At 43.8% G+C, this 15,497-nt stretch overlaps 1 protein-coding gene across 1 annotated transcript in view; it reads left to right on the top strand.

Moving 5' to 3' along the window:
* BMERB1 (bMERB domain containing 1) overlaps positions 1–15,148 on the top strand; it is a 136,493-nt gene extending 121,345 nt beyond the window's left edge. The window contains exons 3-6 of the mRNA XM_043979356.1: positions 2,748–2,821; positions 9,434–9,548; positions 11,091–11,173; positions 13,544–15,148. Coding sequence (XP_043835291.1) covers positions 2,748–2,821; positions 9,434–9,548; positions 11,091–11,173; positions 13,544–13,659 — 388 coding nt within the window. The 3' untranslated portion in view covers positions 13,660–15,148. The remainder of the gene's footprint in view (positions 1–2,747; positions 2,822–9,433; positions 9,549–11,090; positions 11,174–13,543) is intronic.
* Positions 15,149–15,497: the final 349 nt, after the last annotated feature.

The raw sequence follows: 15,497 nt of genomic DNA, 5'->3' as shown, positions 1-15,497 counted from the left end.
TCTTAAAATAATAAAGGAGAGGGGCAGCTAGGTGGAGCAGTGGATTCAGGAGGACCTGAGTTCAAATCCGACCTCATACACTTAACACTAGCTGTGTGACCCTGGGCAAGTCACTTAACTCTCATTGCCCCACAAAATAAAATAAAATAAAATAATGAAGGAGATACTAAATTTTAATTATAGGTTAGTGAAAATAAAGGTGCCATTTTTCCCATCCACGTTCACAGATGCTCTGAAATCTATTCATGGGACCCTTAAGAGTCTGTGAACCCCAGGTTAAGAAACCCTGGTCTACTGTCTCTACTTACTATCCAGTAGCCAGCAAACTTCCTGTCTCTTCTCAGAATCCCTGGGATTCAAGAATAGAAGGCCACCTAGGGAGGATAGTATATTTATTTGATCCCCACCTCCACTGAACAGATATCTTACTCCATACTATTTCTTTTTAGTTTCTTCTGAAAATAAAATTTCTTCTGAAAACTTCCCCTATCCCCTAAGAATTCTAAAGCACACATTAAATATAAAAAATAAATCATTTCCCCCTGGCCTTTTGAGAAAACCTGCCCTTTTTCTCCAAGTCTGCCTTTGTCTCTGCAGGCTTTCCATTAGGTTGTAGCTTAAGTCCCTGGTGCATAAAGACCATGTTGTTTTGGATTAAATTTTGTAAAGAACCACATATTAGTCTGACAGTCCCTCCTCACCTCTCCCCACTGAATGTAGATAAAATGATGTATTTGTCCCACCTGGCCCAGCATGAAAGAACAAGGCTTGTAATAACATATACTGGGGTATTTTTTTTTTCTCGTCCTTCATCAATCAGGGTCTTAGAAATGGCAAATCTCTCCAGACTTGAGTCCTGGAAGCTTTAGGATCGCAACATGAGTACCCGATGTGAGTCACATTGAGGAGAATCACTAACTTAAAAATACAGTATTGGTTGGAGGCCCATCGAGGAAGGATAGTATAGTAACAAAGCAAGCATAACACCTGGAATCAGGAAAACATGTGATGCTAGCTGGATGAGCTGGAGGAAGTCATCTTAACCTTTCTGAGCCTCAGTTTCCAATCTTGAATGTAGCACCATTCTGGTCTACCTTCAGGTTCATGGCTCTTTTGTAGGGGGGAAGGGGCAATGAGGTTAAGTGACTTACCCAGGGTCATACAGCTAGTAAGTGTCAAGTGTCTGAGGCCAAATTTGAACTCAGGTTCTCCTGAATCCAGGGCAGGTGCTTTATCCACTGTGCCACCTAGCTGCCCCCATGGTTCATGGCTCTTTAAGGGCCCATTCAAATTAATATCTTTGAGCCTCCATTTACATTAGATCTGCCTCTGACCAATCTGTCTAGCACTTACCTTCAAGGTAGATAAAGAGCAAGGAGTATTAAGGGTCTCTAGTAGTTCCTTGACAGCAAGGACTATCCTTTGCCTTTCTTTGTATCCCCAGAATATAGCACAGTGCCTGGTGTATGATGCTCTCCACAGGTAGCTATCTCCACCAGCTATCTCTCAGGAACATTTGGCTCAGCTTTTAACTCTGAGTTTGTGAGTTCCAGCTCATTTTACAGATGAGGAAACTGAGGCAAGCAGGTTTAAGTGACTTGCCCCAAGTCACACAGCTACTAAGTGTCTGAGATCATATTTGAACTCAGGAGGGTAAATACTTCTGACTCTAGGCCCAGCACTCTATCCCATTGTGCTACCCAACTGCCCAGCATTGTCAGGCACCTAATAAATGCTTATTGAATGGATGATATCATGAAATAGAAAAGATTCTATTTTTAACAGGGATGGACTAAAGAATATTGTTAGAATTTAGGGTGTCTCAAAAAAGAGAGGGACTGGATTTGTGGTTTCATTGACATGGTACTCCCTCAACCAATGCAAGATGGCACCTTCTCTGTAACTTAGAATCTCAGGGAGTTTCCTAGAGTGTAGAGAGGTTCAGTGACTTACCGATGCTACCACAGCCCGTGGGTGTCAGAGACAGGACCTGAACCCAGTTCTTCCAAGCCTTAAGGCTAGCTTTATTCCACACCACTCTGCCTCTCAGGCTTTCAAAATAGGTTGCCATTTAAAGCTGTTTAAACCAAAGACTAGTTGTCTGCCGTCATTGTCTCCCTCCTTCTTGCCATGCTGTCCCTAATTTCTTTCTCTCTCCCTTATCTTGTCTGCCTAACGCTTTCTTTCTCCCATGAAAAATTATAAAGCAGCACTCTCAGTCAATTCTAGCACTTTAGGCTGATCTCATTTCTTGCTGGAGAAAAGGGCAGGGGTCTGTTTTCAGAGCAACACAAGGGAGGCACTAATGAAAAAGCAGCTAATGAGGAATCTGCGGGAGACATTTGCATCCGTCTGGCTTGGCACAAACAAACCGGAGGGATAGCAGGCACCTGCTGGGTCTCCCCCCCAAATACATACACATACACACACACACACACACACACACACACACACACACATCCTTACCTTTCTTTTTCTAAAATAATGTTTCAAGTAGCTTTGGTAACCAACACCTTGTCAGCTGGGAATGAAGTGATTGGTTTGGGCTCCTGGGATTGGAGGGAGAAATTCTCAAGTAGCAAAAAGCACATTGTCACGGTGGTCTGGGGGTGGAGGTAGATTTTGACAAAGCTTCAGAGAGGAGTAACACGATTCTGCTCTTGAGGTGTGATTTCTCTCTCTCTCTCTCTCTCTCTCTCTCTCTCTCTCTCTCTCTCTCTCTCTCTCTTTCTCTCCTATTTGTATAGGATGGATGATATCCAACTGTGCAAGGACATCATGGACCTTAAACAAGAGCTGCAGAATTTAGTCGCCATTCCAGGTAATGGTTCAGATGTTTCAGAAATGCTTGGGAGGCCAAGAGCCTGTTGCCTCCCAGATGCACCAAGCTGGGAAAAAGGGGCTATTTTTTCCCTTTTAACTACATCTTTACAATTCTTTGTGTTCCCAGTGATTAGCAAAGTGTCTGGCTCACAGTGAGCACTTATTAAATACTTGTTGACTGACTGACCTCTGCAATTTGTTGTTGTTTAGTCATTTCAGTCATGTCCGACTCTTTGTGATCCCATTTGGGATTTTCTTGGTTAAAGATATTGGAGTGGATTACCATTTCCTTCTCTTGATCATTTTATGGATGAGGAAACTGAAGCAAACAGGGTTTAATGACATGTCCAGGGTCGCGCAGCAAGTAAGTGTCTGTGGCCGAATTTGAACTCAGGAAGATGATTTGAAGCCCAGAGCTCTATCCACTGTACCACCTAGCTGCCCTGCAATTTGTACCAATAATATATTACTGCCCCACAAATGTTTTCCCACTGGCACTGTATGTAGACCTTTCCACGGAACCCTTCTGCCAATGTTCTGTCAAATTCAGACTGTTCTCCCTTGCCCTGCAGGAAGTACACTCATTAAACTATAGACTTATTGTGCTGGAAAAAAATTAAGAGATTATCTAATCATACAGTGCTGTGGAAAGAGCTGACATAAGGTGATCCAAAATGATACACCTTGTGTAATACTTTAAGGTTTGCAAAGCACTTTACATATATTATTCCACTTAAGTCTCACAACAACTCTTGAAGGTAGGGCCAACAAGCATAATTATCCAGAAAAACCGAGGCTCACCGAAGTTAAATGGCTTGCCTATCATCACACAGCTAGTGTCAGGGGTGGTTTTCGAACCCCTACTCTTAGGTTTCTTCCTGTCTCCAAGTCCAAGGCTGTATCTGCCACACCAACCTTTCCTCTCAACTACTGGATTTAGAGGCAAAAGACCTGGGTTCAAATCTCAGCTCTGCTAACTTACTCTAACTCTGCCATCAGTTTCCTCATCTATAAAATGAAGGGACTGGGTTAGTTGATTTCTAAGGTCCCTTTGATCTCTTCACCCTATAACCCTTGTGTGACTCTTCCTCTAATTTACTGGGGAAGAAACTGAACCCCAGTGAAGGAAAATGCCTTTCCTAAGAACACACCATTTGTAAATGGTGGATGCAAAACCAATCCAATGTTCTTTCCCCCACAAAACAGCATCCTCAATTAAAGACAGGGAAACAGAAAGAGAAGCCAAGTGATTTGCCGTGGTCCCACATAATGCTTGTTTGAGGGCTAGAACTCCCGTAACCATGGGTCCTTGGTCTAGAGTCCAGTCAATGCCAATTTTTTTCTCAGCCCAAAGTCTTCCCTGAATAAAACACAGCACGAAATAGGCACGAGAGACTCCCTCCTCCTTATCTTTACTCCACCTCCTCACTTTCTCACCAAGAGTTCTCCCTCTCTATTTTCAGAGCTGTAGCAGGTCTTAGATGAATTTAGCTGAGGTTAGAGAAAAATCAGAGCTCTTGGCAATGTGTCAATAAAAGTATTAAGTTAAAAATACAGCAAACCACCGAGAAAATTACGTTTCCCAAGGCAGGGACAAAGCAGATCCCACCTGCTCCTCAGATGCTGATGTGAAGATGCCATTGACTAGAACCACTAAAGACCATCCTGCTGGGTTAGTCTCTGAAGGGCATGTGAAAAACCAGTCCCTACCTTAGTCGTTCTTCTAAGTGAATTCTTTCACTGAGGGATGTGGCATTTTTTACCCATCATCATCATCATCACCATCAGAGGTTTGTGGTGTTCCCATCTCTTCCCTTTTTGAATCTTTCCTTAGGTCCCTTTGCATTATCTTGGTCTTTTCCTTGGTCTTTTTTTTTCTTCTGGTTTAGCCTTTTATTTTTGGTACTGAGGTTCAGTTTGCCTGTCCACAGGACAGGGATGGGTTCTAGTTCACCTGTCTGTACTAGACTTAGGTAAGTCTGTGACTTGAGAAAGATCTATAGAATGTAAATTTAGCAAACCTATTCCACTCCTTCATTCAAATTTATTATCCCTTCCATTCTAGGCAGCTCTGTAGTGAAGTGGATAGAGTTCTGGGTCTGGAGTCAGGAAGACCTGAATTCAAATCTAGTCTCATATATTTACTAGCTATGTGACTCTGGTCAAGTCATTTAACCTCTGTTGGCCTCAGTTTCTTTAATGGTAAAAGGGGCTAATCATAGCATTTAATTCTCAGGGTTTTTTATTAGGATCAAATGAGATAATATTTATAAAGTGCTAGAAGGCACCTCGGATACAGTGCTGGGCCTGGAGTCAGGAAAACCTGAGCTCAAATCTGGTCTCAGACAATTACTAGCTGTGTGACTTAACCTGGGCAAGTCATTTAACCCTGTTTGCCTCAGTTTCCTCATCTGTACAATGAGCTGGAGAAGGAAATGGTAAACTACCTCAGTATTTTTGCCAAGAAAACCCCAAATGGGGTCACAAAGAGTCAAATACAACTGAAATGACTGATAGACAACACAGTGCCTGGCAAATGGAAGGCAATTAATAAATGCTTGTTTCCATACTCACTCCTTTTATTTGCTCTCTTTCTATAGGGACTGTTCCTCTGATGAAGCAATGCTTGTAAAGTAAATTTCAGTTGTACATTTATCTTGTATATACTATGTATGTACATAATTGTTTACATTTTCTCCCCCAATAGACTGTGAGTTCCTTGAGGGCAGGGACTATCTTTTGCATTTCTTTGTACTCTCTGTGCTGAGCACTGTGCCTGGGACACAGTAGGTGCTTAATAAATGCTTACTGCCTGAAAGGCTGACTTTCTAGGCTTAATGTGTGCTGACCTTGGATTTAGGAAAAACTCTGACGTTTACTAGGTAGGTGACCATGGGTGAGTCATTTAGCCTCAATGAGGCTTAGTTCCTTCATCTGCCAAATGGAAATAATAATGCCTATAGTACCTGACTCACTGGGTTGCTGTGAGGCTCTGATGAAACGGTATTTGTTTTGCCAACTATAAAGCTCTCTCTCTCTCTCTCTCTCTCTCTCTCTCTCTCTCTCTCTCTCTCTCTCTCTCTCTCTCTCTCTCCCTCCTTTCTCTCCCTCTCCCTCACTCTCTCCTCTCTCTCTCCTGCCTCTCCTTTCTTTCTGTTTCTCTCTTTTCTCCCCCCCTCCCTCTCTGTCTTCTCTCTCTCTCTCACTCCCTCTCCCCTTTCTCCTCCTCTCTCCTCTCTCTGTCTCTGTCTCTCTCTCCCCCTTCCTCTCCCTCTCTTTCACTCTTTCTCTCTCCCCTCCTCTCTTTTTCTCTCTCTTTTTCTCCCTCTCTCTATCTTCTCTCTTTTCTCTTTTTTCTCTCTCACCCCCCCCAACTCTCTCTCCCCGACCCCTGCCTCCCTCCCTCTATCTCTGTCTCTTCTTCTCTTTCCCTCTCTTTTTCTGTCTGTCTGTCTGTCTGTTTCTCTGTCTACTGAAATCTAGTACAACATCCCTATGTGGCATCTCCAACTAGATGTCCCATACCCATCACAAATCCAGCATGTCATAAAGGAGACTCATTATCTCCCCCCCACCCCTGCAAACCTCCCTTCTTCCTAACTTCCTTATTTCTGTCCAGGTTAATACTATCCTTCCAGTCATGCAGGTTCACAACCTTGGAGTCATCATTATAACTCTCGACTCTTCCCCCTCTCCTCCACGTCCAAAAAATTTCCAAGTCCTGTTGATTCTTCCCCCATGAAATATCTGTCCTCTCTTTGCCACCCACAAGGCCATTCCCCTAGTTCAGGCCCTCATCACCTCTCACCTGAATTACTGAAATTGCCCTCGATGATCTTTCTCCCTGCTTCATGCCTCCTCCCTCTCCAATCTATTTTCCACACAGCTGCCAAAGTGGATTTCCTAAAGAACAGGACTGACCGTGTTCCTCGCACACTCCCAAATACCTCTAGCATAAAGTACACGCTCCTCCATTTGACATTTATAACCCCTTACAACCTGGCTGGCTCCAGTTTGCTTCCCAGAATCATTATACATCATCACTCCCCTTCCCACTTATACAGGCCAGCTAAACTACCCTGCTGGCTGTTCCCCAGACAAGATGTCCCATCTCCTGCCTCTGTTCACAAGATGCCTCTCGTGCCTGGAATGACTTCCCTCCTCAACATTTGAAAATATGTATTAAAGTAACAAAACAGCCCTGTTCATCCATGGGCAGCTAGGGGGTGCAATGGATAGAGTGCTAGTCCTTGAGTTAGGAAGTTGTTGTTCAGTCCTGTCCAACTCTTCGTGCCCCCACTTGGGGTTTTCTTGGGAAATATACTGTATGATTTGCAATTTCCTTCTTCAGCTCATTTTACAGTTGAGGAAACTGGGGCAAACAGGGTGAAGTGAGTCCTAGGGTCACACTGCGAGTAAGTCTCTGAGGCCAAATTTGAATCCAGGTCTTCTTGACTTTAGGCCCAGCACTCTATCTACTGCACCTAGCTGTCCTTAGTGGGCTTACGAAAACTTAGGTTCAAATCTGACCTCAATCACTAGCTTTGTGATCCTGAGCAAGTAACTTAACCTCTCAGTTTGCCCCAGTTTCCTCTTCTATAAAGTAGGCATAATAATAGCACCTTACTCCTAGGGTTATTGTAAGGATCAAATGAGATAATAATCGTATAACGCTTAGCATAGTAACTGACAGTAAGTGCTATATACATATTAAAAACATTTTTATTTAAAACTTCATCTGTTTCCCCATGTGACCTTCCCTCTGCTCTCTTCTGTGTATTTCTTTAAATTTTCATAGACGTTCTTTTCTTACCCCATCCCCTAACTTTCACTACCCACCCACTCCCCCTCCTCTAACCAGCAGACACTCTCCCTTCTGACAAATAAGTAAAATCAAGCAAAACAAATCAACATATTGGCTGCATCTAAAAATGTATATCTCATCCTGTAGTTCTAGTTCATCACATCTGCCAATCAGCGGGAAATGTGAGTCATCATCAATCATGATTGGTCAATGCACTGATAAGTTCTATCATCTTTCAGAGTTTATAGTTATTGTATAAATTGTTCTGGTTGTGCTCAATTTATTCCTCAAGTGATACAAATCTTTCAAGTTTCCTTGAATCTCCCCCTTGTGCCATTTTTATAGCACAAGTAATATGCCATTATATTCATGTCATAATTCATCTAGCTATTTTCCAACTGAAGGGCACCTCTTTTGTCCCCAGTTCTTTGATACAACAAAAAGTCTGCTATCAATATTTTTGTATATATGGGGTCCTTTCTTTCTGTCTTTGACCTCTTTGGGGCATATACCTAGTAGTGCTGAAACTGAGTCAAAGGGTATACATATAGTATGTATATTTCCAAGCTTGTTTCTAGAATGGTTGACATAGTAAGAATTAATAAATACACATTGATTGGCTGAAAGTACCATATAAACTTTAGTTATTGGTATTATTATTTTAAGCACCAGACAATTCCTAGATTTAGCAAAGATCAACACCATGCCTACCTGAGTCCTTAAGAAAAAGACAAGGGAGTACCATCAAGCTCAAGTAATTAGGAATGTGTTTTTTAACAGTGTCAAACCTCATAATGCAACAGTTCAGGTTAGACTGAATGTATGAACAAGAATGGAATTGGTTTTTAGTATGTCCTTGAGGCATAACCTAACAGAGTGGTCACAATTTGCTCTGATCTCAGTCTTGAGGGGGTCAACCAGATGACCTTGAAGGTCTACATTCATTCTTTCATTCAATAAGCATTTATTAAGCACCTATTATGTACTAGGGACTATGATCTTCATGTAAACAGCTAAGAGAACAAGTGCTTCCGCCTTTAGAAACATGATTTTGTGTTTTTGAGTTTTGTGGCTTTCAAAATAAAATACATTTATTTGCCTAGGGATACTGACATCATTTTATCTGATGGATAGAGGAATTCAAGGAATTCAACTAAACTGGACCTCGATTTGAGCATTGACAACAGTATCAGTTTCATCTAAGTTAAATCTGGAGATCCATTGTGCTGCCCAAGGCTCTCCTGACCTTCCTTTAATCGATGCCTTTTTTAAAAAAAATTTATTATTATTATTATTATTTCTAGTCACATGTACAGATAGTTTTCAACATTTGTTTTTATAAGATTTCTAGTTTCAAAATTTTTCTCCCTCCTTCCCCTCCCTCTCCTCTCTCCAGGACAGCAAGCAATCTGATATAGGTTATATATGTACAATCACACTAAACACATTTCCACATTAGCCATGCTGTGAAAGAAGGATCAGAGCAAAAGGGAAAAAGCTCTTTTGTTTTGACATCCAATTCATGCATCACCAGTACCTCCCTCATCCCTCTCTCACCTTCTAATAAAGATCAAAAAAAGAAAGAAAAGAAATTCAGCAAAACCATTCACCACATTTACCGTCTGACAGTATATGCAGTATTCTGCTCCCCACAACCCCGACCTTGGCAATGAAGGAGAGGACGGACATTTTCTTGATTCTTCTCCAAGGTTGAGTATAACCATTACAATCATACGGTCAGTGCCCTCTGAAAAGTCAAAGTGGCCCGTTAGTTCATTTTCTGACTCTTTTTCCTTTTATTTTCAGAAAAAGAAAAAACGAAACTGCAAAAGCAGAGAGAGGATGAGTTGATCCAGAAGATTCACAAATTGGTGCAAAAGAGAGACTTCCTGGTGGATGATGCTGAAGTGGAGAGATTACGGTGAGACTGAGGAATAGCCCCATGTCAGGTCTCTAGAGGAGACAAAACTTGGGGCAAGTTGAGACATCGCCGGGCCCATAGACACTGTTGATAACTGCTGTCCTGGTCATTCCCACCCTCCAAATCTTCAAGGGCTTCATGTAACCTGCCCACCCAATGTTGGAGCCCTTGCTAAAAAATCAATAAAGGGGTCTCTAAAGAATCACCTTTTTAAAGTTGATGATCTGGGACCAGCTTGTGATAATCATACCACTCAGGTGAGGCTGAGGACAGAGCAGGTGTCTCTCTCCAGACCTACCAATTAATGTCTGGGATGGAAACAGTCCTCAGATAATCTGCCCTCACCTAGGTCATCCAGTACTCAGTCTTTATTTCCGGTGAGACTTGGTCTTGATACCGCCTTGGGAGGGAAAAGTAACATGACTAATAAATGGAAAAGCATTTTTTGAACATCTGCTATGTGCCAAGGACTGTGCAAGGTGCTGGGGATACAAATGCAAAAGGGAGACAGTCCCTAGCCTCAAGGAGCTTACATTCTATTCTATATAATATTATGTAATTTATATCATGTTCTATATCATGGGAGATGGCACATCCAAAGGAGTGGTGGTTGGGGGAAAGGGTTTTGTTCTGCAGTCATAGGAATGATGAGTGGAGCCCTAGGGAAGTCCATGATCATGCCCTTTACAGAAATAATGGTAACTTTGATTTTATTAGTGTTCTCAGACTGAGAGGTGGAAAGTAGAGGTAGCGGGAAGAACACATACACGATGGCAGAACGGATGACAAAATGTCTAAACCAGAAGGAAGCATGAAGCATAGTCTTGGCGGGCTAGCCACAGTGGTTAGGTGAATCTGTACTCATTCACAATCGGGGCATCTTGGCCCCAAGGGAAAGTTCTAAAATTGAGTAGATTCACACTCCTTTTGAGGAGCAGCATGATCCTTAGAAGGCTGAACTGGACACTCCTTTTCCAGATGGGGAGAATGGACCAGGTGGTAGGGTTGATGGCCCAATATCTGGGATAAATAGAGGAGATGATGGAGCGAATGGGGCAGGGGATATCCTTAGGCTCAGAGGGTGTGGAAGGACAGTGGTGGTACTTCAGGGGCACCCAGTTCTTGTCTGATATGCCAGCAAGCATAGCTGTAAGGAGGGATGGCTGCTTTCAGAGGACCAGTTAACCACACTCACCCCACTCTGACAGCAGCTGAGTGGGGCCCATTTCATCAAGGCCTGGGTAGGGGGGGTCCCAAAGACCTTGGCATGAGGCCTTGACCCCCAGGCACAGGAAGAGCTGTGGCTCTAAATGTGGCTCCTCAAACTTGACATTCCTTGGGTCACTCCGGATCATCCCTTTTCCACTGTACTTTATCCTCCGCCTGCTTTTGTTACACATTTTATGACTCTAATGCTTTTGTAGAGGGCAGGTTAGCCTTTGACTTCTCTCAATTTAACAATTCTAACAATTTAATTTTCTTTGGCTCATGAGTTATTTCATAGGCCTTTTCTCTTATTTCTTCACATGTCTGCCCTAACAGAGAACAAGAAGAAGACAAGGAAATGGCAGAATTTCTGAGGATCAAGTTAAAACCTCTAGAAAAAGTAACCAAATCTCCAGCCAGTGAGTGTCTGGGTCTCTATTTTTTTCCCCACAAGAAGAGGGCTGGGAATTTAGGTCAGAATACATGCTGTGAAAAAAGTGAAACACTTTCCAGGAAATTCGTGAGATGGCAACAACTATCCTTGTCTGATCATGCAGGGGAAAGAACCCTGGACCTTGGGGTCACAGGCTCTGAGTGTGAATCCCAGATCTGCCACCTTGGGCAGTAAACACTTACAAAGTGCCTACTATGCAACAGGCATTGGGCTGAGCACTGGGGATATAAGAAAGGTCAAAGATAGTCTCCCACATTCTCAAGGAGCTTGGTCTCATGAGGGGAGACAAGATGCAAACAACTATGTACACAGTTATACTAATTCCTGGGAGGGATTCAAACTCAGATTATCCTGGAGCCATGGCCATTCCTCCATCTAGGAGGAAAGAAAAGAAGCATTTATATAGTACCTACTGTGATCCAGGCAATGTGCATTTTACAAATATTCTCTCATTTGATCCTTACACCACCACTTGGAGTTAGGTGTTATTCATCATCCATCCCCATGTTACAGTTGACAAAACTGAGGCAAGCAGAGGTTAAATGGCTCCAGCTAGTAGTGTCTGAGGCAGGATTTGAACTCAGGTCTTCCTGACTCCAGGCCCAGCTCTCTAGCTACTGCCCCCACCTAGAGATATACTATACCCCCTATAGTACCCACAAGACTAAATAAGAGGGAGAAGCTTGTTGCTATCAGATCAAAAAGAGAAAAGGGGTGAGGTGAGAACCCTCATGTCTCAGTCTCATGACCAGAACCCCAGTAAAGACCCTTGGCTCCTTGGAGAAAGTGGCTACTTCCTCCTGGGGAGCACCCAGATAGCTGGGAGCTATGAAACATTCCTGATGTTGTTTGAAGCTGATGGGAAAGGAAAAGAAATAACTGATGAGTCAAAGAAAATTAAATTGTTAGAATTGTTAAATTAAGAGAAGTTAAAGGCTAACCTGCCCTCTGCAACCTCATGCAGGTGAACTGGTGATGTGTGTGTGTGTGTGTGTGTGTGTGTGTGTGTCTGTGTCTGTGTCTGTGGGGGAGGGGAGGAAGAGTGGGCAGAGAGACACAGAGAGATGTCATTAATCATGGTAATAGCTCACATTTCTATAGCACTTTCCAGGTTTACAAAGTATTTTCCTCACAATAGCCCTGTGTGGTAGATAGAATAGGTACATGTTGTGATTCCCATTTTTTAACATGGGAAGAAAATTGAATCTCTTAAGAGGTTGAGTTAAGTTGGCTAATTAAAGCCCATGGTGACGAAGGCTCCTGCTCTCCCTAATTGTAAGCCTAATGTACTTTCTCCTCTCTCCTCGGAGATAGGCGTAACACAGTGTTGGACCCAGAGTTGGGAAGACCTGAGTTTAGATCCTGCCTTGGACGCTTGCTTGCTGGATGGATGTCCGTAAGCAAAGTCCTTAGTTAATCTCTTTGACCGTCAGTTTCTTCATTTGCAAAGTCATAGTAATAGTTCTGATTTCACAGGATTGTTTTAAGAATGGAGATGATAGGGGGCTGGGGCAGCTGAGTGGAGCAGTGGATAAAACACAGGCTTTGGAGTCAGGAGGACCTGAGTTCAAATCCAGCCTCAGACACTTGACACATAGTAGCTGTGTGACCCTGAGCAAGTCACTTAACCCCAATTGCCTCACTAAAAAAACAAAAACAAAAGAGTGGAGATGATGTATGCCTTCTACAAACGTTAGAAATCAGCATATGTAAATTGCCTTTCAAAATAAAATGTATACCAGTCAGTCAAAAAGCATTTATGAAGCACCTGCTGTATGCCAAGCATTGTGTTAAGCTCTGAGGACACAAAGAAGGGCAAAGCACAGTCTCTGCCCTCAAGGAGCTCACAGTCTAATGGAGACAAACATGCAAACAACTAGGTATACGAATAATTTTTTTTAATTAACATTTACCTCTTGTTCCAGAATTTCCCCCATACTTTACCCCTCAATACAGTCTAAACCACTATCTGGGTGTGCTGAGGGTGGATGAAATAGAGGAGCTTAAAGAAAAAAGTGAAATCGATTAAATTCTTGCTTCAGCAGGGAGGGAACCGGGCAAGGGCAGGGTGGGGGCGGGGTGGGGGGGGAGGGAGGAGGGGATAGGGATAGAAGACAAGGGGGGAGCTAGGTGTCGCAGTGGATAAAGCACTGGCCCTTGATTCAGGAGTACCTGAGTTCAAATCCGGCCTCAGACACTTGACACTTACTAGCTGTGACCCTGGGCAAGTCATTTAACCCCCATTGCCCTGCAAAAAAAAAAGAAGACAATGCGGGGGGGGCACTTTTCTTATGATCCTCCACCACATGCCATGTTCATTCATCTCTCACCACAGGTTCTCCCGCAGAGAAGAAGGCAGAACCCCCCCCACCTACTAAGCCTACAGTTGCCAAGACTGGGATTGCACTCATTAAGGATTGTTGTGGCGCCACCCAATGCAACGTTATGTAGCCCCTGGAGGGCTCTCCTGCGGCCACCCCACCCTCTTATCTTCAGAGCCCCCATTTCACCGGGGCCAAAGCAAAACAAAAAAAAACTTTGCGAGGTAGAAGGGAGCAAAGGCAACCCCAATTCTGCCGCTAGGGCCGTGGGCGTGGTGGGGCCCAGCCGTCATGTACAGAGTGTAGCAATAGGGAGTCCCTCACTGTTGCATGGCCCTTCCCACGCGCATGCTGAATACAGGAGTTATGTATAGCAGTTTATCCAACCATTGGGAAAGAGCTGTCTTTTTAAAAAGAAAAGTATATATACATATATACATACATATATATAATCCCATTGTGCAAACAAGCTGGGAGAGGGGCATGTTCCCCAAGTGTGTATAATTGTGATTTTTAACAATTTAGCACTTTATAGGACTAGTCCCATGCCCCTTATCTCGTTGAAACTGCCCCACCTCCTGTTTCCCACCTCGCCCTTACCTGGGGGCTCTGCCGGTGCACCAGAAGCCAACATCGTTTCCCCTGATCCTACAGTAAGGGAACCCCAAAGTGAGCTCCCAGACTGTGGACTTCTTGGGTCAGTGAAGAAAGAGACAAGAGGGCCCAGCCAACCCCTGCCACTGCTGGCCACTTGGCCTCTTCCTCGGGTGTCTGAGTACTGTTGTGGCCAATCCCTGCTCCCATATTATGTGTGTGAGCTTGGGTCTGCCCTTCCCAGCCTAAGTCTCTCACTAGAGCTCAGGTTCCCTTTCTTACATTCCCATGAAGACCATTCTTTGTGGGCACCACCCATCTGTGCTTGACCTCAGCCAGAATAGGGGTGGAACAGTCAGGCCCAGGGGAACAGCTATACATGGTTCCCGGGACCTAAATTGATTCTAGAGAGGTGAGCAAAGTCAGAGGTGACAAGGACACAGAATAAGGCACTGAGGGGCCCTCTACACTTGCCAGTGGGTCACCAGAGAAGCTGCTATGAGCGGGGCTGCCTCAACAGCCGGATTTGACTTCTTGAGGAACAAGAGAGTGCCAATGAATGGGAGGGTCAGCGTGACCCAACGTCTGTGTTCCACTGTGCAGTGGCTTATTTTAATCAGTCTGCCAATTCAACCCATGTAAATCTTTGTACATTTGCTGTAGCCAGCAGGGCGCGGTTTGTGCAACATCTCTGTGTGTGTGTGGCCTAAATAGTTATGTGACTCAAGACTTGCTGATGTGCAATCATCCATCTGGAAAAAAAAATAATAAAAATGCAAACAAACGAACACATATCACTTTGAAAAGGCCCCTCCTGCCTGCTGCTGCCAGCACCCAGAGGCCTGAGGTCAGGAAGCTCCCTTCTTTGCCGCCATGTATGGTATAAGCTTTAGGATTCATCCAGGTCGGTTATGAGTGTAAAGTGAAGCCAATAAAAATGCTTTTCAGTCAGGTGGCCCAAGTTTGGGAAACTCAACCTGGATAAAATAGAGCAGATGGCTGCTGTTCCCCACACCTCCACCCAGGCTCCAGAGGGCCTAGCTGTTCTCCCTCCCCACAGAGAATGTGGGAGTCACACTCCCAACGCCAAGCCCATTACAAAGCAATCACTCACTGATCCAACCAGCAAATGTAGATTGAAATCTTCATAAAAATGCCACCTCACATATGTCTCCCTGGCCCTGAGCTAAACCAAACTCATACTCCTGCCACTCTTATTGATTTTTTTTCCTTATTTATTCTAGCATTCCACACAAAGGAGGGAGAAAAGTAATTATCCAAGCAGGTCCTGGAACACCGGTAATTCTACACAGATCTGAAAAGCCTTGCTCAGAATGTCTTACACCCACATTCAAACCCACAAGTATAGAAAAC

Source organism: Dromiciops gliroides, chromosome 1 (assembly GCF_019393635.1).
Source record: "Dromiciops gliroides isolate mDroGli1 chromosome 1, mDroGli1.pri, whole genome shotgun sequence".
In the NCBI taxonomy this organism is placed as follows: Eukaryota; Metazoa; Chordata; class Mammalia; order Microbiotheria; family Microbiotheriidae; genus Dromiciops; species Dromiciops gliroides.
This window is presented reverse-complemented; position numbering and strand designations above follow the sequence as displayed.